Source organism: Babjeviella inositovora, assembly GCF_001661335.1.
Source record: "Babjeviella inositovora NRRL Y-12698 unplaced genomic scaffold BABINscaffold_2, whole genome shotgun sequence".
In the NCBI taxonomy this organism is placed as follows: Eukaryota; Fungi; Ascomycota; class Pichiomycetes; order Serinales; genus Babjeviella; species Babjeviella inositovora.
The window spans coordinates 19,924-43,097 of NW_017566839.1; the positions used below are offsets into that span (position 1 = coordinate 19,924).

The 23,174-nt window shown below is 47.2% G+C and overlaps 11 protein-coding genes across 11 annotated transcripts; 6 read left to right on the top strand and 5 right to left on the bottom strand.

The window, feature by feature from the left end:
- Positions 1-259: 259 nt before the first annotated feature.
- BABINDRAFT_174070 (uncharacterized protein) lies at positions 260-903 on the top strand (the record flags this gene model as incomplete). The annotated part of the gene is made up of 2 exons (XM_019130952.1): positions 260-304; positions 352-903. 2 exons carry the CDS (start codon positions 260-262, stop codon positions 637-639), a joined length of 333 nt encoding a protein of 110 aa, XP_018986746.1. The 3' UTR covers positions 640-903.
- Positions 894-1,843, bottom strand: BABINDRAFT_174071 (uncharacterized protein; the record flags this gene model as incomplete). The annotated part of the gene is made up of 1 exon (XM_019130953.1): positions 894-1,843. A coding segment is annotated over one exon (950 nt), but the record flags the coding sequence as incomplete, so codon positions are not given.
- A 191-nt stretch (positions 1,844-2,034) lies between these two features.
- CMK1 (protein kinase) lies at positions 2,035-3,493 on the bottom strand. Its single transcript, XM_019127840.1, has one exon. The coding sequence runs from the start codon at positions 3,407-3,409 to the stop codon at positions 2,114-2,116; it is 1,296 nt and encodes a 431-aa protein (XP_018986748.1). The 5' UTR covers positions 3,410-3,493; the 3' UTR covers positions 2,035-2,113.
- Positions 3,494-3,677: 184 nt separating this feature from the next.
- On the bottom strand, positions 3,678-6,187 carry BABINDRAFT_159716 (uncharacterized protein). Its single transcript, XM_019127841.1, has one exon. The coding sequence runs from the start codon at positions 6,051-6,053 to the stop codon at positions 3,855-3,857; it is 2,199 nt and encodes a 732-aa protein (XP_018986749.1). The 5' UTR covers positions 6,054-6,187; the 3' UTR covers positions 3,678-3,854.
- Positions 6,188-6,686: 499 nt separating this feature from the next.
- On the top strand, positions 6,687-8,857 carry BABINDRAFT_159718 (uncharacterized protein). Its single transcript, XM_019127842.1, has one exon. The coding sequence runs from the start codon at positions 6,879-6,881 to the stop codon at positions 8,649-8,651; it is 1,773 nt and encodes a 590-aa protein (XP_018986750.1). The 5' UTR covers positions 6,687-6,878; the 3' UTR covers positions 8,652-8,857.
- Positions 8,858-11,148: 2,291 nt separating this feature from the next.
- BABINDRAFT_6127 (uncharacterized protein) lies at positions 11,149-11,904 on the bottom strand (the record flags this gene model as incomplete). Its single annotated transcript, XM_019132362.1, has 1 exon — positions 11,149-11,904. The coding sequence occupies one exon, from the start codon at positions 11,902-11,904 to the stop codon at positions 11,149-11,151; it is 756 nt and encodes a 251-aa protein (XP_018986751.1).
- A 1,048-nt stretch (positions 11,905-12,952) lies between these two features.
- BABINDRAFT_6128 (uncharacterized protein) lies at positions 12,953-13,495 on the top strand (the record flags this gene model as incomplete). Its single annotated transcript, XM_019132364.1, has 1 exon — positions 12,953-13,495. One exon carries the CDS (start codon positions 12,953-12,955, stop codon positions 13,493-13,495), a length of 543 nt encoding a protein of 180 aa, XP_018986752.1.
- A 1,178-nt stretch (positions 13,496-14,673) lies between these two features.
- Positions 14,674-15,775, bottom strand: BABINDRAFT_6129 (mRNA splicing protein; the record flags this gene model as incomplete). The annotated part of the gene is made up of 2 exons (XM_019132365.1): positions 14,674-14,947; positions 15,771-15,775. The coding sequence occupies 2 exons, from the start codon at positions 15,773-15,775 to the stop codon at positions 14,674-14,676; spliced, it is 279 nt and encodes a 92-aa protein (XP_018986753.1).
- Positions 15,705-18,907, top strand: MTR10 (Mtr10p). Its single transcript, XM_019127843.1, has one exon. The coding sequence runs from the start codon at positions 15,798-15,800 to the stop codon at positions 18,699-18,701; it is 2,904 nt and encodes a 967-aa protein (XP_018986754.1). The 5' UTR covers positions 15,705-15,797; the 3' UTR covers positions 18,702-18,907.
- Positions 18,908-19,536: 629 nt separating this feature from the next.
- Positions 19,537-20,108, top strand: BABINDRAFT_107119 (uncharacterized protein). The gene has a single exon (XM_019126785.1). The coding sequence runs from the start codon at positions 19,670-19,672 to the stop codon at positions 19,958-19,960; it is 291 nt and encodes a 96-aa protein (XP_018986755.1). The 5' UTR covers positions 19,537-19,669; the 3' UTR covers positions 19,961-20,108.
- Positions 20,109-20,732: 624 nt separating this feature from the next.
- Positions 20,733-21,923, top strand: BABINDRAFT_19419 (uncharacterized protein; the record flags this gene model as incomplete). The annotated part of the gene is made up of 1 exon (XM_019131216.1): positions 20,733-21,923. A coding segment is annotated over one exon (1,191 nt), but the record flags the coding sequence as incomplete, so codon positions are not given.
- Between the last annotated feature and the right edge of the window lie 1,251 nt (positions 21,924-23,174).

A 23,174-nucleotide genomic window follows, 5' to 3' on the forward strand; every position in this document is an offset into this window, starting at 1 on the left:
ATACACTCTGATTATTTTATCAATATATTTTCCTAGTACGACACAGTGTATAAATTCCAAGAAAAATACCCCAGGCTGAGTAGCATCGTCTATTCTTAGATCCCCTTGTTCATGGCCATTCCCTAATACCTTGGCCACACACCACGACCCGGGACACGAAAAGAACTCTTGACGCACGTCTCTGACATCTCTACAAACTACATCAGTTCTTGTCATGGCGACTCTGCCAATACATAGCCCTTCCCATATCAATTATACAATGTCCGATACCACCATCATTTACAAAGAGCCAGTGCTCCATGCAGTAAGTATATCGAGCTGTTCTGTTCTCCCAGAATGCTAACATTGCAGCCCCTTTCCGAGTCCAATCTCGCAAGCATTATAACAGACGCGGTTCAAGAGGATTTCGCGGCGCACACAACCATCCAACGAGTCTTAGAGCATCTTCAGGCCAAATCTTCTCTCCACAAGTTCTTGGTCACCGTATCAGTGGTAGAAACGGCCGGAGCTAACGCAGCTGTCAAGACCTCGTTCGGTGCCGCCTGGGACGAATCCAAGGATGGGACATACACACAGAAAGTGGAGTTAGCGGAAGCGGTAGCAATTGTCACGGTTAACTGGATATACGTGGGGAATTAATGCTGCTAGGTGTTCAAGGAGCGATACGGTTTACGAGTACATATGTAAGGGCGGTAGATGACGAATAAACACACGAAAGAAGGTAATGAAAGGAGTTTAAAGTAAATCAAGCTAAAGGCGTATCGATATGCATAGAATATCTTTCTTAGCTTCAATTGTTTAACTATATGTCTCCTTCGAAGTCGGGCTACGCCTAGCCATCCGATTTAACGCATAAGGAGAGCCATCTAGTGCGGGATATTCCTTTGTCTATATCAGAAATTCGAGCGACTCCATAGATTTCTCTTTGAGCTGAGTATAAGATTACTAGTGGCAATACAGAGCACGACGAGCAAGTCCACTTTTTCCTCATCGATATAGATGAGATACCTATGACCGCCAGGGACAGACTTCATCATAGACAACTGCTCGTGAACCTCGTCGTAGCCCATGTCTTTTCCGGAAATTCGTTCTAAGAATGCGGAATATTCCCTCCAGCAATATTCACCTGCCTTGGGATCGCTTCTGAGCTGAAATTTCCCCCAGTCCTTCTGCCGATCAACCTCGATAAGCTTCCGACTTCTTTCCTCCTTGATTTGGGCACAGAGCGGAGGAAAGTACCGTGCCAAGGGGAAATGTTCGGAGGAAGGTTTTGGATGTCCAATGTCTATAGATGGAGGTAAATTGGCTATCAAGTTTGAAACTTCCTGAGGCTGGTGGGAGGTTGCCTTACTTTGTTTCGTCCCCTTTGGCCTAATGGTGTACGTAACTTCCTTAACACCCAAGAAATCCCACCTCGTTTCTTCCACATCCTGCGGTAAGTTTGACACACTTCCAGGGTATTCAACGTTGGCGTGAAACTCAATAAATGTCGTCTGCTTATTTGATCCGATCCGAGCCACCTCCATGCCTTGAATTTTGTCAAATACGCTCCAACAGGCAATCTTTCGGTGACTTAGGCTTCCCAAAGTCCTGTTTGAAGTAGGCTTGAATTTCGACACTTGATACAAGTGGCGTCCACCCTCGTCTTTTATACTGTATGAAATTTCAGTGATATCACATACCCTCTCTATCTGGTACTTTGAGCAGCGGCTGAAGTCTAGGTGGATGGACTCTGTGGGATCTGTCTTTCTCCTTATTCTTGCCAATTTCCCGACGTTATAGGCAGTGGTAGCTCCGCCTATCACTGCAAAGGTGATTCCTGCAATCGTGAATATCTCCATATTTAGGAAACCGTAGCAAAACGTAGAGCAATACCAACACGTGGTCTTAAACACCCACTTATTGATTTTTTTCCCTAGTAACTAAAGTGAAACTCTTTGAATACGATGGTTGCAACGGACATTGCATGAATGGGCACAAAACTACAACTTGCATACGCATTATAATTTGCATCTACATATTATCTACAGGGATGCAAACGCATAAAACAAACTCATATATAAGTGTTCTGAACTAAAATTTACCTTGCCACCGAGAAACTTTCAGTCTTATTTCACCGATACCCGGTGGCTTCCACTGTGCCTAACTTTACCCCGATCACCGTCATATCTATTGAGTTTTTTCTTGAGCAAACCCTAGAATTACTTCTCGAAGTGACAATGCTACTGATATTACTGTGGATAAAGTCAACAGTCTCAATAGGGTCACATAATAACCCGTCCATTTTACTTTCAGCAATGGTTGCATGCATGTCTAGACCCAAAGGCTCGCCGTGAAGGCTAGTGCCCGATAATGGAGGTGAAAGTAAATGCGATTTTGCAGTTTTGGGGTTTTCCTGGACCATCGCTTTTGGTCTATTCAGTGTGGGCAGTATTTGAGAGCTAAACACCGGTGATAGATCTCCACAAATGGCTTGATGGATATTGGTTCTTTCACGTGGTATAAACTCAGTTCGAGGGATTTCCGACCTTAACCAGGGATGACCCAAAGCTTGCCCAGGTGTCATACGCAGTACCGGATCGGTAACGAAACACAGGCCAATGAACTGTTTTGAATCTGCACTGATATGGTTCCAGTATTCCGGAGGTTCATACATATAGTCTGCTTTCATTATGGCCTCCTTTGTCTCCTCGTCTGTTTCACAGTCGAAGGGCATGTAGCCACACAACATGAAATAGGTCAAAACCCCCAAGGCCCACATATCCACTGGATAACTATATCCTTCCTTTGTAAATATTTCTGGCGCCATGTACGAGTAAGTCCCACACACAGAATACAGGAACTTTGACGGAGCAAGTATTTCAGCCAAACCAAAATCACCAAGTAAAATGTCCGATGCTGTATTCTTAGCCCAGAAGAAAATGTTTTCGGCTTTGATGTCGCGATGAACAATCGACCGGGAATGCAAGTATTGGATACCGTTGACAAGGGACACCACAATTCTTTTGGTATGGCTCTCCAGGAGTGTCCCTTCGCGTTCTATTTTGTCAAAGAGATCGCCACCCAAGGCGAGGTCTGTAACCAAATATAACTCGTCATCCGTTTCGAAATAATCCACAAGTGATAGGAGGTGTCGGTGTTGTATGCCAACCTGCTTCATCGCGGTGATCTCTTTCTGGATGAGACTCTCACGCCCGTGCACCATCAGCTTTTGGATTTTCTTGATTGCATAACGAGTACCGGTGTCGATGTGTTTCCCCGTCACCACCTCAGAAAAAGAACCCGTACCCAACACTGTGGATGATAATAGATATTTGCACTTGGAATGTGGCTTCTGTTTGATGTTCTTCCTTATGACGTTGTCTCTGGAGGGCCAGAGAATGGGCTGGACCACGATAATATCTGTCATGGTTGCTATTTTTGAATGTGGGGCGAGTAAAGGAGGGTTTAAACTAAAAATAACTTGTAATAAGGTGTTAGTATGCAATATCGACACCTCGTATCAGCTGTGGATTAAATCGCGTGAGATAACCGGAAGCAGCTGCATGTAAGCAACTCTGTTGCTGTCATCTCCACACATGGAACGGTAAGGGGTTTATCCGAACCTGCATGTAGATTTTGTCCGAGACCGACATGAATAATATTTGAGTACGGTAAAGGCAACGAACAATCAGCTCGATAGTTGTAATTACAATACAGGTTAGTACTATATGAGAAGCCTATTTTATAACAAACCACAACCTACGCAGTAATCCCATCTATAAACTTATAAATGACTGCAGTCTGGTAACCCATTCATGGATCCTGACCAGGTGAGAACGTCTTCCCAAGGCTTGATTAGCGCAGACCATCGCTTATAAAATTTTACCGATAACAAACCAACCGCTGTTCAGCTTCTCTAACTGCACATCTGTCAGTGGTATATTCAATTTTTCAGCAAAGCCGCCACACAATATTGCACTCGGAAGCCCTTGTCTTGATAGCCACACCATCTCCTCTTCAACGCGGTTAATAGATACGGGGGACACATAGTCCAGCAGTGATACCACACACATAGTTCTAAGCCCTAGAGTTTCAGCATTCATCAGAGATTTTCTGGCGCCAGTCACTGGGAGAGGGATGAATCGAAGATGCCCCCGCAGAATTTCCGTCGGCGTGGTCGCTTGTTGAGTAATACCCCTTCCTTCTTTACATTCAAATCCTGGAGGGAGGGGCCTTTTAAGAGGGTACTCTTGTAATGGCACTGGACTGTCCAGTTTAGGTTTAGTGGGACTACGCATAAAGTTCCCTGAGCCACGTACACCTATACTTAAGATACCCAGGCTAGTTATGGCAAGATCGCTTTGTGACTTTTGGAAGCTGCTCAAGATGGTAGTATTTGGGGTGAGTAAGGCAGATGGATCGTATTGCAGATGCGAAAAATACGCAGGTTGAGATAGAACCTTAGGTGAAGAGAGGACTAGGGGTTTTTCGGGTGAATCCTCTTTTCTACCGCCGAGTAACGTATTGGACGTGTCGATTTGAAGACCTAAAGATTTATAGATCGGTGAGTTGAATTTTTCAATCGTCGCGTCTTGATGATCCATTTTTGCTATATCAGATGCAAGATCAGTGATCTCGTCTCGGTCTAACGAATCTGGCAGGAATGTTGTTGTATAATATCCCGCCTGTAATGGCTGGGCTTTCTTATTGGAAATTTCCATGGTTGCACTATTCAAACCTTTTTCCAAATCTCGTTTCAGATCTTTAGTTATTAAGTCCCCTTCCAGGTTCATCTCAAAATCTTTCCCCAGCTTTCTATCCATTTTCCAGCCTTCCGTAACCCTTTTTAAATCTCTGTCCACATCTCTTACCGGTTCTCCCCCAAGATTATTGCCTCCATCCTGAATCCCTTTATAATACGATAACGCTCTGGATTCGGCAGCAAAACCCCCCTCAAGATTTTCTCTCAGACTATGTGCTTTATCCACCACAGCTGTTAGGGTTTCCACTAACCCTTCGCAAACGTCTTTAAGTGAAACACCAATCGTGAACACATTGTTCTTTTCAGGCTCAACATTCACATCAATATTCGCAGGGGCAATGGCAAAGTTTAGGCAGTATACGGACGGCAGCAACAAACGACTATCGGAGTATACCTTGCCCAACGCTCTCAGAACTGCTTTCCCAAACGACAAAGTAGTGCTAAGGGGTCTTCCATTCACCGCAATAACCTTGGTTCCCGAACGCTTTACTGATGTGACATGATTATTCAACAACATACTGGGAAGAACGTACTCCATTTTCCACTGCGGGAGCACCTCTACGGACCCGCTGAAAAACGACGAGTCACGGATGCCGTGTAGTGTCATGAGGAGCCTTGTTTGGGAATTCATGTCTCCTAGATTTGGAATCTTCATCTGAGGATTCACCACAAAATCTCTCTGCGGATTTGGCACCACCTTCTTGTTTGTTCCCACCTTTACATACCTGATCACGAATCGGATGTTTCTGTGCACCATGGCATACGACACGACAAGACGCTTGACTTCTTCCAATGTTTGTTCCGATTTTATCGCCAAAAGGTTTTTCCGCACGGGAAACGAGGAAAAAAGCCCCTTAACTACCACCAAGGTCCCGCGCGGGGCAGAGACTGCTCTCACTGGCCCAGAGGTGCCATCTGGCCCTACTTGCCACTTTTCCGCCACCGCATCCTCCTTGGTTTTGGTTGTTACGTACATGGTTCCCTGGGCACATAACTGAGCGAGGGAAAACAAGCCCTCACCTCTGAACCCCAAAGAGGTGGTGGTCACGATATCCGCGATGTCGCGGATTTTGGACGTGGTCCAGTTGTTGCACATCAACGGCCGATCTTCTTTTATGACACCATCACCATTGTCTGTAACGGCCAAGTGGGAAAGTCCACCTGTGGAATCAATCTCGATGATGATGGATGTGGAATTTGCGTCGATGGCATTGTCCACGATCTCTTTTACCGCAGACACGGGCGAGAAGATCGAAGAGGTGGAAGTGATAGCGGACGTGGCGTGTGCCGGGATCCTATTTATCGACATAGCCTAATATTAGTAACGGGCCATCATAATACGCATCAACGGAAGGTATTGGAATACCTGAACCATGAACAAGTACCAGGTAAACATAGCGCGTGGGATTAGAGCCGCATGCGAAACGTCAAATAGGGAAGTTAGACCAACGAGGTGTTTAATTTACGAATTGTTGTAGGCTATTGCCTTATGTTGGGATTTATAATGGTGATTGATAACTAGCCAAAATGAAAGCAATATTAATTACGGTTTATAACCATTGATAGAAAAAGGCCTATGTCACCTAACAGATTAGTCCACCTTTACTACCATATGGCTTAATGGACGCTTCTTAAGGATTATATCTTCCATGCTTTCATGGTGTTTTTCATAGAAGCTTCGAAACAATAATAATTTCCACTTTATACGAGAATTTAGCCTCCGGTGAATACAGCGATGCTCCCTCATCGCAGCTCAGCAATTAGTGCCTGTATATCCAAACGGGGGGTTCTCTACCAGCCATTAATACCCACAGTATGGGCTCACAACCAGAGATAATTCTGGGGGCCGCATCATATCACGATCTTCAGACGTCTTCAATGCTATTACAGGGACGGTATTTACCCCCAGTGACGTTAACCAAACACCCAACGTGTGTGACCGCGTCCTAGCACGCCCAATACATTATCCCTAACCATTAGCCATCCCTAGCCTTCGATACCTCCCCTACAACCCACTCTACCAGCTACCTTTCTAGTTTCTCTACCTGTACTGCCAAAATCCATGCTTAGTTGTTGATACCTATACCAGTTTTAGCATCCACCTTTATTCACCCCCTCCTCCAATAATATTGCGATGGCCGTCACATCACTTATTAGCAAAACCTTGAAGGCGCTTCCGCCGCTGCTCCGCAACTCCGATGCGGTGGGCTTTAACAATCGGCGTCGACGGATGTCGATCACGTTCATCCCGCCGTCGACACAATCTCCGTTGTTCTTGTACGGCGCAGGAGACCAGCGCTCGTTCCTTCTGTTGTGCCTGGGATCCGCGCGCGACAGCGTGCGCGACGATGCGACCGTCAGCACGTCGCGTTCGCTCCCATCCACGCTCAGTACCGTGGCCTCCGACGAGCCAGACCAGATGACCTGGTTGCTTGAGGAACGCCGCCGCTATACTGAATCTTTACGCGAAGAAGACGAAGAAGAAGACGACCACTATGGCACCAGCGCAAAGTCCATCCAGAGCTCCACCCAATCCGAAGACCTTTCAGCCCTTGTGACAAACCCAAAAAATGAGTTCCGCACGCTTGTCAACTACTCCATTCCGTTGATCATTACTTTTGTGTTGCAACAAGCCTTTTCGGTCGTGTGTGTGTTGGTGGTGGGCCATCTCGGGAAGAACGAGCTTGCGGCGGTATCGCTTGCGTCCATGACGTCGACGATCACCTTAGCCATCTTTGAGGGCATTTCCACCAGCTTGGACACGTTGTGTCCCCAAGCGTACGGTGCAGGCAATTTCCACGGCGTCGGAGTCCACTTCCAGCGCTGCACACTCTTTTCGCTTGTGTTTTTTGTCCCGTGCGCTGCCTTCTGGTGGTTCAGCGAACATTTCTTGCGCCACGCGATCCACGATGAGGAAGTGGTGCGCCTCACGGTGCAGTTCCTTCGCGTCATGATTGCGGGTGCGCCCGCGTACATTCTTTTTGAAAACGGGAAGCGTTTCCTCCAGGCACAAGGCATTTTTGAGGCCGGGACGGCTATTTTATTCATTACCGCTCCTGTTAACATCGTCTTGAGCTATCTCCTTGTGTGGCACCCGGTGATTGGTGTGGGTTACGTGGGCGCGCCGATCGCGGCGGTTACGAACTTTTGGTTCCAGGTCGTGCTCCTCTACCTCTATGTAGCATTCGTGGATGGTGACAAGTGTTGGGGTGGCTTTTCACGCGACGCATTGCACCACTGGCGCGACTTGGCGCACCTCGCGATCCCCGGGATTGTCATGCTTGAGGCTGAATATGTGGCGTATGAGATCCTCACGCTCTTTTCCTCTTCGTTTGGCACATCTGCGCTCGCGGCGCAGTCCGCGATTTCAACGATTGCGTCGCTCACGTACATGGTACCGTTCGCGGTGTCGATCGCCGCTGCCACGCGCATTGCGAACTTTGTCGGCGCCACCAATGTGCCATGCGCGCTTATCGCCACGCGTGTCGGGCTCTATGCGTCCTTGATCGTCGCTTCCGCGAACTGTGTCGTCTTGCTTTCCTTCAAGGCCCCGATCGCGCGTCTCTTCACCCTGGATTCTGAGGTCATTTCCCTCATCGTCTCCTTGTTTCCCCTCGTCGCGGCTATCCAAGTTTTTGATGGCTTGGCCTCCGTCGCATCCGGTATCTTACGAGCGCAGGGCAACCAGAAAGTTGGCGGTGTCGTTAACTTGCTCGGTTACTACGCCCTTGCTATCCCCGTCAGTTTGCTTTTGGGCTTCTACTGCAAGATGGAGTTGTTTGGCTTGTGGATCGGAATCGGCGTGGGCATGATAGTGATTGGAGTCACCGAGAGCTGGTATGTCTTGACTGCTGATTGGACAGATATTGTCGCGCGTGCGCAAGAGCGCAATGAGGAACAAGATTGAGAGACTACATATCGAATGATTAATTCTTAGATGTAAACGAGATTTTTGTTCGTATATTTTAGCGTGAGAAATACTTGCATCATATTTATTGATGCTGATTAGAACTATATTTGGATTTTACTGTTACCGGGGTATATTCAATAGGTGTTATTGCGTACCGTTGTCTAGTGAGGATAATTTTCATAAATATAATTCATGCAAGTGGAGGAGGATACGATGTCAAAGAGGCGCAGAATCCATAGTATAGAATATCTTCCAATCGGAGGTGAGAGAATATCTGCCGATGACGTATGTGGGATTTAATACCGCTTTCAATACAATTGGAGAGGTATGGAGAGGTGCCGTTTTCAGGTGGCACTGCGCTCAAAAATGAGCTTCCGCTCCAGCAGTGCGTATAGAAACAGCCAAAATAGCATCATGTTAGATTGACTCGACATTTATTTTGTTACTCAGAGGAAATTAAACAAGATCTAATAAGTAATCTCCTGGATTGGTTGTATTGCTTGTTATCGTAACCACAAGTCCTCGACGCAGACAATCCCTCATAGGAATGATTAAGTAGTGTCTACGTCATATACTGGCAATTTCTCAGGGTCGCTACCCTGCATCTAACTGTGAAACCCTGAAAACTCCTCCTGTACAGTTTAGGTTCCCTTCTGTTACCCTGTTTTATTGCTAGACCGGATAGCTCCTGGAACCATTTCAAACCACATCTCTCATAAACTGAGCGATCTATCTTTTCCTGAAGCCCTTTCTCCCTGGTTTCCTCGAGTTCTTGTAGTTTTAGATCACTATAACTGATTTTCAGCATTGTCCTAAAACACAGTCAAAGCTCTTTCCTCAGATTTCCTTCCCTCCCAAACAATGAGTTGCTCTGGAATTTATGAAAAAAGCTCCTGATAGTGACTTTCAAGGTCATGAGTCGATACTGGCGGCTGCGGAAGGCTTTAAAGAAGAAAAACTCTCCGCCTTTCCTTCTCCCGAAAGCGGGCAGAGAAATAATGAAATTTAGAGGTCGAATAGGCCATTATTGCTTCCAGGTTTCTCATATTGGTAGTTTTGAGTCTATTAATACCTGTATCTGGGGGTAAAACAGAGATGTGGCGCTATGAGCTCAATTCCGGGGCCATTTCCAAGTTGAAAAGTGCCACGGTGAGTCTTGTTTTGTGCGCGATAATCTTTTAATGGTGGAGCCCTTCAGCCACCGTTACTGATAGTAGGAATATGTGTGGTGGCTTTCACTGAAGTATTTTTATGAGTTTCCGCGTTCTTAGACTAAAATTTCTACGTGCCCCTGGGGATGAAACATGCGAGGTATTTGGGTCTTGGGGAAGTACGAGCTGACTTAGGCTTGGTTTCTCGTACTGTTAGCTGAATATACATACTTATTATACCTTGGATACATAGTTTGGGCCCGACCGAAGTAATTTCCGGAAACTAGGCGCTAATAATCTGCACTAGAGTGGTATGACTTCACCTCCCGGGTTACATGGCACTTTTAAGACAGCAACTAGATGACTACCTAATGCCAAATGAGCATTTAGTGATTTTTTTTGAATAAAATGAGACGGAAAAGATTGCTCCCAATGAAATCATTTTATGGCATACACCAGTGCTCTTTTGGATCCCGACAAGAACTTAATTGAATTGTCATTCAAATCTACTATAGAAAAAGGACCGGTCCGTCTGACAGTTCTGAAAACTAGTTTGCGTATCTGGGAGAAGAAGGCGGAATACTTATATTATTTATCAATGATACCAAGACCCCAAAGTCTTTATTAGCTGATAATCATTGGATGCTAATTAGGTTGGCTTTAGGGGTGTCGCGCCATGGCTAGCATTTCTTCAATCCTAGCAAAGCTACCTGGTCTACGCCCAAATCTAGGTGACAGAAAGACAGCATCATTACACTGTTGGTTGAGACGAGTGGATCTTCCAGTTGAGAACAGGTCTTACGCGGGATTGTTGCCTTCAAGGACGAAATTTCGGGGCCGATTATCTCTAGACAACCCTCTGTTTTGAACCGGTTAGAGCGTTGGTAATATTTCACTGCCGTATGGAGCTGATGCTGAATGTCGCTTAGAAACGCTAGCATTGATTAAGGGCTCCAGATATCGTGAAACTGGGGTAGTTATATGAGAATTAGCATAGACTAACTTCAGCCCGAAATTCCCTATATCAAGCCACATCCGGGATGGAATGATGTCTAGTTTCTAATGCCCTGTTTGGATATGGATATAGTTTGTAGGTAGTAGCTCCGGTAGCCTTTGTTTTCCACAAACCCACTTTTCCCATGCTCATGAGAGTGACATTTCAAGTCCGATTGAACTTTTCATGGAATAATGTGTGATTTGGCACCACGGTTTCCTCAAGCAGTATGTGACTACCCTGTGTCATAGTAATTAGATAACCAAAACTTTCACTGGGTAACCTTTCACAGATTATGCCATTGTTATGACTTCTGCTGGACTTTCTATGATATCATGAAATAGCCCAGTCAGATTCCCCAGCTCACCTTTTTTGATTCTTGCCTGGAGGTCAGACTCTCAGGGCTGACCGACTCAAGATCAGAGTACCTGTTGTTTCTGAGCTGGAACCGGTTTTCCCGCTCAGCCCGGAGCATCTTGGCGTCATAATCTCGCATCTGCTGGACCCTATGGAGATGGTTCTCGTACTTTTCCCTGCGAGATTTCCGTCTGATAGGGATATGCTCCGATAGAAGTTCGAGGGAAGCTTGGAAATCAGCAGAAAATGGGAACGTTTCCGGCAATGGAGAATGGACAATAGGGGAATCAGCTAAAACATTTGGTGAATCTGCCTCAATAACGATAACTTCCCCTTCAAACGGAAGGTTCGTATCCTCTTCTCCAAGTCTAGAACCTTTATCTATGCCGTTTCCATCTCCGCCTGCCTCTGTTCCAGTAATATCTTCAAATCTGGCCTGAGGTTCTGTTACAGAAATACCAGACTTATCAACGGCCTCACTCATTTCCATGTCCTCAGTAGTCTCCCCCACTTCTCCACAGTAGCTTTCATCCACAGTATTCCAGATAACGCCTTTATTGTCGGTCTCCCAGATACCGCCTTCGTCGACAGTTTCCCAGATTCCGCCTTCATCTCCGGTGAAGCACCGTGAGATAGTCAACATGCTCATGACATCGCCGTATCTGTTTGTGTTCCTAGGCTTTCTGCGTGTTTTGGACACTTTGGGTGAAGCTCGCATAACATGGTTCTTTTCCGCTGAGTCTGCCATACTAGCATCGTCGCTTGTGGCGTAAATAAATCGGACGCGTGCGCGTAATTTTTCGAGCCAAAAAATAGTCTGTCAGGAAGACCGCGAAAGTGACGATCGATCCAGGATGGCGAAAAAGCTGGTCTTTGGGAATGGAATAATCTATTCCAAGAAATTTCCGTTGAGGAGAATCGCTAATTCACGATATGTATTTATTTGTACTTGAACAAACTTTGCGAGAGGTTATACACTGGGGACACAACCTTCAAAATGACTGTAGATTAACACTCGAAAATAAGGGGACTTCACCAACAAGTGAACCCACGAAATGTTCCAAGGTGTCTATTTAAAAAATCGGAATTTTCGGTCAGCCACTTAAGGGTTGATTTCATAATATGTTTAGTGACATCAAGAAAGTGAAAATCCGCGGGATTAATAATTTACCTATACACCTCATTAGAGTATTCAAGCTTTAGAATGTTAATATTAGAATTCAATTCTTGGAAAGCGGTATAGTATCTGAATGAATTCCACTAAATGTTAAAAGACCAATATCACGGATCTCCCCGAAAAGTTCCATCTAGATACCACTGAGCCACTTTATACGTAGCTATGATAACCCGTGGGACCTAGTGATTTATATCGAGGAAATAAAAATCTCACGCAGTGTAAAAATAACGTATACAATAGGGGCCATTTATATATCTCCGTGCCTTTAAACGATTAATGTTTATACCTAAGGTCACCGACGACATGACAGGTGAGGGAATTTCGAAAAAGCACATTAGTGTTACGCGAAAACCTTCAGACCGTTTCGCGATTCTGCTACTAATCGAGCTTTAGTGATCATTAACGCCGACTCTTAAATCGTGCATAATGAATGGTATCGCCTCCGCTGGAGAGCCAACTCAAGTCCAACCCCACTGACATAGACAAAGGTGTACTTTGCTTAGACACATCCATTGGTCTATACTGCAGAAGTATTCCTTGAACAAAGACTAATCGAGCTTACTACCCTGGTTTTTCCACATTCACATCCAAATCTACCGACGCCTGAGATACCCCAAAGATGTCTCACAAGTTGGCAAATGTGCCGCCTGTGCCCAGTAGAATCCAGATGATAGATAATGACGACGATATGGATGACTACACGCCCGTGGAAGGGGTTCCAAGGCCTCAACTGGGGCGACTAGTGATCAGAGATGTCCGGGTCGGAGCTTTCAACCAGGTTTCCTCGCTTTCTGGGGTACCATACGTGGTCTGGACGGTTCACATCCATCTCAGCACCGGAACGACACTCACAATTCATAAACGGTACTCGGAGTTTGTGAAGTTGCGTACGCGTATTCTCGAACTATTTCCACAGCTCGCTACGTATTCGATCAATTCGGGGGCAAAGACTGGTAAAGCGAAGCTGAAGTTTAGGAGCATTCCGAAGTTGACGAGCCTGGGGTCGAACGATCTTTTCTGGAAATTTGGCAAGAGCGAAAGAAGCAAGGCGAGCTTTTTGGATGGTGAGCGGCGTCACCAACTCGAGGTGTTTGTCAGTTTTGTGTTTCTCGATCCGACTTTGGGGTCGAGTGAGGTTATTAAGCGGTTTATCCTTGAATAAACACCGCGTCGTTATCGAAGCAATTTCGAGAAATTCTCCGATCTGTTTCTCTTTTGACAGGGGGGATGACGAATTTACAGATAATATAAAGTCTCTGGGGGTTGTCATACCGAGAGATAACAAGCGGTCCGACCGATTTCTTCAGGGCCTGCAAAGTTTATCATTTGACAGAATTTCAATATGACCATCTATAAGGGGTGTGACCTTACGGAACGAATATTTCCTTATTTGGGGGAATTTGAATAGCGGAAATGTCAGATTAGTCTATTGCCACAGAGGTACGAGTCAGTATCACTGCTTTCAGGGTGGTATGGTAGCTGTATCCACTTCCTGATAGCTCTAGATTTTATTTCAGTTTACCCTGAAATAAGAGCTTAGGTTTCTATCGTACCCACTCAGGTAATCCAGTTTCATCATGCGTTGCCTTAGTTCAGTCCATTTTTGATGTACTTCACGATTCACCCCAGAATGGTCTCACAGCGTAGGGGTATTCGACTAAGGTAAGATGCTATTTTGTCCTGAGACGTGTGAATGGCTAGTCCTAGATCTTACATGAACTTTATCCACAATTGATTGTGCTTTGTATGTTCTAATGGAGTGCCAAGGCTTAACTGCCCATTCTACCTTGTTAAAACAATCTATCTTCATGTACCATGAGTTATCGGCCGTAATTGAACCAAGGACTAGCATCGTTTCTGTACCGAGTCAGGTAACCCCATGCGTACGGATTGTTAAATACCCAAACCATCAAATCTAGCATGATTATGGTGAATTAAAACGCAACTCGTAACCGTTTTCAAGGATTAATGACTTATAAGCACCTCCATGACGTTTTTACGAATGTTACTCTTTACATAACTATGGTTCAAACTAGACCTGTATGAAACGAATCTCAAAAGCGTCATACTGTGTCCGCTGAGATCTTCGTAACACAAACATGTATTAAGCTTAATATACACTCAAGGCGGCGGTCTCATCCAAGCGTTTAGCATGCAACAGAAGCGTAAGCCAGACTGTCCAATTCTGAGAAAACACGGAAAAGCTCAAATTACACTCACCCGGTCAAAATTTAATATACAACCATGGCTCCAGGCCCAATTTAATAGGCATACAACCAATATCGAAGGCTCTAGAACCAGCTCGGAAACTCTTTCAAGTTTTCGGTTCAGGAAAGAGACTTAGTCATCGAGGCTGCTGATCAAACTGATGTTGTCCCCCTTCAACAAGATGCGGCCCAAGCTAACCTCCGTCCCGTTCCTCACCTCCACGGCCTCTTCCACTACCACGTTCATAAACTCGTCAAAGCCTCTGATCTTGCCCTTGATGGTCATCGAGGTCTGCTCGTAGAGGAAGATGTTCACCAACGACTGCTGCTGGAGAAACTTGAAGATGAGGTTGATCGGCGGGATCATCACTCGCTGCTGTGGCTTTCCGGACATGATATGGATATTGCTATTGTTGTAATGAGGGTGACAAGACTCGTGATTGTAGCGGAACAGACAGATGCAGAGAGCTTTTCAGATATACCACAATTTTAGTATCGCGCCTGCATATAACAACTCACCCGGGTAATATTCAACGTCCGCTGCATAACGGACAGTTGGACTTGGAGATTATGTTCACAGATTATTCATAGATTTATACACACATTTGTCATAACACCTATATTACCACACAATTTTAGCTAGAGCCTATTTCAAACCCTTCAGGCTTTATTTTTTTAAAAAATACATCAAAAATCAACGCTTAGGGTCTCTATTTTGGTATCTAATTATGACGATATTATAGACCATTTTTATGAGAATGCCCGAGGACCTTTGTTAATAGGATATCGCTAATATCTATTCAACGCAGTATTATAAATTTTCTTGTTAAACCTGAAATAGGGTGCCTTTGATAGCTAATTAATCTATGTTCTAATCTAATAATATCTCTCACACGGTAACGTATCGTGCGAGAGCTCAACCACTACAGATTATATTAGAATGTCAATCGTGAGAACCAAAAGACTTATGGAACAGTCAGATGAGCTGGATCTCAGCCGATATCGAAGCTGCAATTTCAGTATATTACACTATTATCCCAAACATCCACTTCGTTACATTCTTGCTTCTAGCTCTTTCAGATTCCTGCACATAGCCCTTCCGGGTAATTTTTCGCAGGTCAACTCAATCCGATTTGCTCCACCAATTTGCACCGATTTGCACCAATTTGTTCCGATTAAAACCTATTTACACCGATTGGTCCACCACCTTACATACAAGCACAACGGAACCCCATTGGACACCATCTAGCAAACGCCATGTCAACTATCCAACAGGTCCAGCAGGCGCTCGCGGTAATGTCTTCGACCGGCGCGGACAAGCCGACCGCCAACGCATACCTCGAGAACTTCCAGAAGTCGGCAGAGGCGTGGGATGTGACGCACACGATTCTCGCGGATGCCGAGTTTCCGCTTGAGCTCAAGTACTTTGCGGCGCAGACAATGCGTTCCAAGATCATCTACGACCTTAACCAGGTACCGGCCACCGCGCGTGACGACTTGAAAAACTCGGTTTTACAGTTGATGCTTGCGTACGATGCGGATAGTCACAAAATCATTCGGACACAGCTCTGCATCTCTTTGGCTAATCTCGCGATCCAGATGCTCGACTGGGCGAACCCGACCGCGGACATTGTTACGTTCTTTTGTGCGCGTGACGACGCACGCGCACGCGCTACGCTCCTTGAGTTCTTGCGTGTGCTCCCGGAGGAAATGTGCGATGTGAAAAAGACGCCGCTCACAGATGATGAGTTTGCTATGCGTGCGACGCAGCTCCTCACGGCCAACGCGGACGCGGTGATCGGTCTCCTCAGTGGCCTTGCAGCGGACCCCACGCCCGCGTTCGTCGCGCTCCTCCTCGACTGCTTAAACTCCTGGCTCAAAGAGGTGGAGGTACTCACAGTATTGAGTAACCAGCCGTTGACCGACGTGATTTTCCGCTCTCTCGCTGCACCTGCCACCTTCGATGCGTCCGTCGAGTGCCTCGTGACGGTGTTGCGTGAGACCCGCGACATGGAGATCGAGGACCACCACATTGTCCAATCGCTCTTGGACCAGCTTTTAGCCTTAAAGCCGTTTATGGATGCAAACCTCACAGACCAGGAGACCATGGCAGGCCTCACACGTCTCTTTGTGGAGGCGGGCGAGTCGTGGCATCCACTCATCGCCGCAAACCCCACGCACTTTGCGCCATTGGTCGCGCTCATCCTCGCGTGCTGCGCACCGGCACAGGATGTAGACACAGTCAAGGTTACGTTTTACTTCTGGTATACGTTGAAGCAGCTCCTCACCGTGCTGAAATTTGCGCCTGCGCGCACGGTGTTCACGCCGGTGTACACACAGCTTATCCACTACATCATCGCGCACTTGCGTTACCCTGAGAACGTGGACGATGCCGAAGCAAATGCGTGTGCGCTCGATTTGTTCGATGACAAGGAAGAGGAGGACAAGTTTAAGGATTTCCGTTACGAGATGGGCGATGTTTTAAAGGACTGCTGTGTGGTGGTTGGTGCCACCAACGCCTTGCAAATCCCGTATCAGCAAATTACCGAGATCCTTGCCTCTTCTTCCGCCTCCTGGCAAAGCATTGAAGCGCCGTTATTCTCGATGCGCGCGATGGCGAAGGAGATTCCATTAAAGGAGAACAAGATCCTTCCTGCGATTATGAACTTGTTAGTCCAGCTTCCAGAGCACTTCAAAATCCGCTATGCCACGACCCTTGTCTTGGGGAGATACACCCAATGGACGGCGAAACACCCAGAGTTTTTGGAACCCCAACTAAACTACATCATCGCGGGCTTCGGGGATGGCAACAAGGAGGTGATGACCGCCGCGTCACACGCGCTCATGTACTTCTGTCAGGACTGTTCGTCCTTGCTTGTCAGCTTTATCGAGCAGCTTTATACTTTTTACACCAATGTCCAGAGCCAGGATAATGGCTTGGATCTCGCGTCAGTATATGAGATTGTGGACGGTGTTGCGCACATCTTGAAGGTGCAGCCGCTCGCTTCCGTGTATGATTACACCCGAATGTTTGTCCAGCCGACGGTAGACAAGTTGGAAGCGTTATTGACGGATTCGCGTGGCGTGGATACCGTCAGCACCGAAATTGCCGACCAGTTGGAGAGCTTGGCGATTTTCTTCGACGTCTTGAGACCGTCTGCGAAGGATTACGACCTCCTCATGAGCAACAACGAAATTTATCCTGTGGCGAAACTCTTTGGGGAGCTCTGGCCGTTGATCACGCGGATATTAGCCAAGTACGGCCACGTGATGCGTGTGTCGGAGCGCTGCTTGAAGGTGGTGAAGAACGCGCTCGTCAACTACAACTTGATGCTCCAGGAGGTTCTTCCGGCGGTGCTTGGGGCGTTAGTGCTGGGCTTTGCGCAGACCAAGTTCGGGTGCTACCTCTGGGTGAGTGGTGTGGTAGTGCGCGAGTTTGCCGACGATGGTTATGATGATACGACTGCGCGCAGTGATGAGCGTATGAAGACCGCAATCTACGAGTTTGCTGCGACGCAGATCGCGCAGTTCTTTTCGTTCTTCACCTCCGATGTCGCCAGTCCCTTGGACATTCCCGACATTATTGACGACTTTTACCGCATGATGAACGATCTTTTAATGTTTTATCCGTTTAAATTAATCGCGAATCAGGAATTGGTCAAGTCGTCGATCGATGCTTCCGTTTATGCTTTGTCCCACTTGCAGTCGTATGATCCCATTACACACATCTTGCACTACTTGATCGACCTTGTGGCGTGGGGGTTCAAGCACCCGCCGGTGTCAATGCATGAAACGAACCCCGTCGAGATCCAGCAGGCGGTCCAGGAGATGGTTGCGCGTGAGGGTGCACAGATCGTGAGCGTATTGATCAATGGACTTGTGTACAAGTTCCCAAGAGACTCGCATCCTGACACATCAGAGTTGCTTGTCAAGATGTTTACATTGCCAAATATCCATGCTAATCCTGACACGGTGATTCAGTGGATTGACCAGGCATTGCTCCAGTTGGGGAACGTCAGCGAGGAGGAGCGGAACAAGCTTGTGAGCGTATTGGGCGTCGCGTTAACGAACAAGGATGCGCGCCGGATGAGAGGGAGCATTAAGGATTTTGTAGGATGGTATACGCGGAAGCATGTGATGGCGAGAAATGAGTTCAAATAGTCTGAGCTGAATCCTTCAATTTACTAGAACGCAACTGTACGGTTTAGAGTTTATCATATCTATGAATGTATAGTTTTTTTTTTGTTGTTATCTTCGACTGGATGGGCTCCTCTGAGATCTCAACGTCTAGGACTGATCTATCTTCCTCGTAGTTTCTAGATTTATGCGTATATATGAACATCGGCAGAATAGATGTAATACCTGACTAGGAGATGATTTCTCGATAATCCTACTTTACCTGGCAAGTAGCCTTTTATCGGATAATTAATCTTTTACCAGAACCGTAAGCAAATACACCCTTTTTGATTGGTGTTATTTATTTGATTGACGCACGTGGGCCCTGACCCCAGATTTTATAGACCTACACCATAGGTGTCCTAGGACAGTCAGTTTAAGCATGAAAGGAGGAAATCGCCCAATTTTTAACCGCTAAAATTTGCCAACGCCAAACGAATCGTATATGTGATGTCTAGATAGATCCCTTGTGCGTGGGGATGCCGTGAGAGTAAGACAAGGGCATGAAGGCTCCTAGATGTAAGCTGATAAATCACTGTGCGTTATCATGCATGGTCACGGCCCTCACCTGTCCATTATAAAAAACCCCCCTCTACGATAAGACAATAATCATGATAGGCCGCACACATAGAAATGTTTATACGACACGGAGCACGATTAAGCTTAAACGGTAAAGGCCAATATCAGTGATATTGTTGGTGCATACATGGGTGTGCGGAATGCCAGGGCCATTTCCTTATCCTGCGGCGTCTTGGGTATGACCTTGACACTAGCGCATGTCCCAGACCAATTCTGTGGCATGTCTCACGCCAAAGATGGTCGGAAAATAATTCTGGCGCACTTGTCTATCTAATTACAACGAGACCGATGTTTACTACTGGTGGTTTGGTTATGCAAATGAAGCCGAGCGACGTTCTATGACCGATATATAACCCACCCTACAACGTCGGCGTATGGCGAGCGTGACTGAATTTCCCACTGCTTGGCATTCAACCTTAAACGACCCCGATATAGCTACGTGGGGCGGTAAAACGCCGCTTATCTTCTACCAATCGTTCGCGAACCCATTCGAGTCACACGAGTCAACGGGGCTGGAATTTAACATGACGTTGATTTTAAATGCTAGCGCTCGTGGAACAAGTTATTATTCTGTTATGAAACTATCATTTAGTGGACTGGTGCTCGTTCGCGCCACAAACATCGCGCGTCTGTCACTCATTTTTTTCCGGCTTGGGCTCGGATAAAGTTGCGTTGGGCGAAAAAGAAACGATCAAGGGATATTCGGTGAACTTAAATTAACGAGCGCTAAGATCCGTGCATCTGTTCTGTTCCCCCAGACAAAATTTCACCAAGATCAGGGGTATAACTGTTGACCAGACCCATTTTTATCTAGAATTGCCCATTTTTCCAGCCAAACCATTATCGCTGGCACAACCCTACCGTTTCATCCTACCACATTCTATTTGCTCTTACTTCTGTCAACTCTTCCTTTCTTGCTTGATTTGACATTCCAGTTTATAGTCTACCCTCCCTCATACCATGGCTAACATAGTAGCCACCCGCCCGGAAAAGGCCGAAGGGTCCATCTTCAAGAAGATTTTCAGAAAGAGCAAGGAGAAGTCAACCGCTTCTTCCAACTCAACGTCTCCGCCCACGCCGTCATTCTCGCCCAAACCGTTGAAGAAAGCAAACACCTCGCTTGGCTTAGGGTCCAGCAGCCCCATCAGCCGTCAGCGCAGCACCAGTACCAGAGAGAGTGGTGTATTTGAGGTGAAAACCGCCGCCTCAAGCGTCTCTGTCACATCTCCTGAAGCGGTCACGCCCGAAACAGTCCCTTCGCCTGAAGTTCTTGTCCCGCCTACAGCCGTTACCCCATCTGCAGTAGCGCCGCGTACGCGCGCCCAGGGGAACAACAGTATTGAAACGCCTAATGGTACCCCGCCCCGCCAGTTACCTAAGGTCACTGACCTCCATCGCTCGTCATCCTCCGCTGCTTCCTTCAACCTCCTCCGTGCAAACTCCACCGGAATTGCGGGTCCGCGTGCGACCCTTACACTGAAACCCTCATCAGGTATCGCGTACAACCCCTACGGACTCCGGACGCCCAGTACTAGCTCCTCCACCTCCTCCTTCCATGGCCAGGCACCGCCCGCATCGTTTTATATAAGCGACTCGGCTAAGAACCTCCTCGCTTTACCTGTCGCTCACCCTAACGACATTCTCGGTGCAGAATTCACTCAGTCGAGTGACGATTTGCTTGACACATACGCCTTACCGGACAAAGGCTCGTCTAAGGACCGCAGCTTGGGTGGAGGTGCATCTTCGGATGTGCGCACGGTTCTCCGGCGAGACAGCCGGAAACTTTTCGCCTTGAAACGTTTCTGCAAGGTGCTCAACGAAACGGACGACGAGTTCTACGAGCGCGCGGCAAAGGAATACGTGATTGGGATGAAAATCGCCCAGGGTTCCCACGTGGTGGGGCTCCACGGGCTCTTCAAGTTCCCGACCATTGGCAACCTCCAGCGGTCCTGGGGCATGGTTCTTGATTTGTGCGATGGCGGCGATTTGTTTCTGATCATCTTGCGGCCCAGCTTCCGTGTGCAAACGCCACTCCCCGAGAAGTTTTGTCTCTTTAAGCAAATCGCCTATGGGGTGCGGTTCATGCATGACCAGGGGATTGTGCACCGGGACTTAAAGCCCGAGAATGTATTGCTCAGCAGCCAGGGGATCGTGAAGTTGACAGATTTTGGTGTTAGCGATTATGGAAATGAAATCCCGGGGGATGTTACAAGTCCAGTGAAGTACTACACCCAGTTTGTGGGCTCGCCACCATACCTGTCGCCCGAGGTGATGTGTCTTCAGGGCATCACCCAGGCTAGGCGAATTGCATATGACCCGTACCAGATGGATATGTGGGGCTTAGGGATGTTGCTCTTCTGTTTGATATATCAGGGGACCCCGTTTCAAGAGTCCTGGAAGGAGGACGCCCAGTACCGCGAGTATCTTCTTTCGTATACTTCGTATTGCCAGGCAAATCCCGGCTTCCAGAAGGGTGACAAGCACCACGGCCCAGGCCCGGAGTTCAAGTACGCGCGCGAATTCCACTCTAGCGGTGCTGCGCGTGTTGCCTGGCGCCTCTGTGACCCGAGCGCTGAAACGCGCATGGACATGACCACACTCTTTGACGACCCGTGGTTCCGCGGCTTGGAAATGTGTCTCGAAGAGGATGAAACTGAGCACGCTCACGCGCTCAAGCCGACCACATCGTCCGAGTCACTCCACTCTCCGGTAATGACACGTGCGAACCTGAACATGAGCGAGATCGATGTTCCTCATACCCCAGTGAGATCGATGCTTGATTTGTCGATACTTGATGGGGAGAGATCGCGGGCGAACAGTATTCATGCGCCAGTGAGCGGTCCTGCACAAGGCCTTTCGTCTAGCCCGACTAACGGCCAGGAGAATGTCCCGGCGAGTGTCCAGGCGAATGCCTCTGTCCCTGGGACCCCCACTCCCAAGGCGAGCACCACCTTGACCGTCTGCACTTGCACCTGTGATATTCATCCACTCAAAGAGCTGAAACGTGTCAAGTCCATGCTCGACTTTGACCTGCTGCCTGAAAAACTGACATCGGTTGCAACGCTCTCCACTCTCACAGAGAAAGACGACGCGCCCGCGCGTGCGAGCAGCTTACGCAAGTCGTCCGACGCGTTGAGCGCGTTGCCAGAGGAGGCGGCGTGTGTGACGCTCGCCGAGGGCGTCGTGCTCGAAAGTCCCGTCACGATGGTAGAAGTGCATACCAGCCATGAGTGCACGTGCGCGTGCCATGTGCGCCCTGCCGCCATACCGCACTCGCGCACCTCGTCCTTCACCTCGCTGGCCGGCAAAGGTGCCTACAAAATCAAGAAGCATCACCATTGCACCGGGTAGCGATTTAGTTCAATTGCACTAAATGTATATGCATGCTTTCTGCATGATGGTGATAAGTCATGTGTATCAAGCGCAAATTTGGCTTCTAATCACCTGTACGAGAGACCTCGTACGTTGCGAGTTCGTGCCCTCTTTAAATATATCTAACATGTACATCCTTTATGAAAATTAATGGTTTATGTTTCTGATTGTGGCTAAACCAATAGCTATTCATAGTGTTTAGGGTACATACCGGGGAATGCGCGATTCACCAGTTGGTTGTCGCCTATCAAAATGAGCTGAGAGAACTCGATAGTGCACATTTCTGCGTAGAATATCGATTGGTAGATCTAAGCACACCAGCAAGTGGCTTGGACAATCGAGAAAAATGCATGTAGTCATGAGTAAATACCAACATTAATGGAGTAGATGGGAACACATGGGATAAAGAGTCTGAACGCGGGCATAGAACTTTCCTTCACGAATCTTGATACCTCAGCATACGTCCGGGGAAAATACAATACCGTACTGGATACAACTATAAACAAT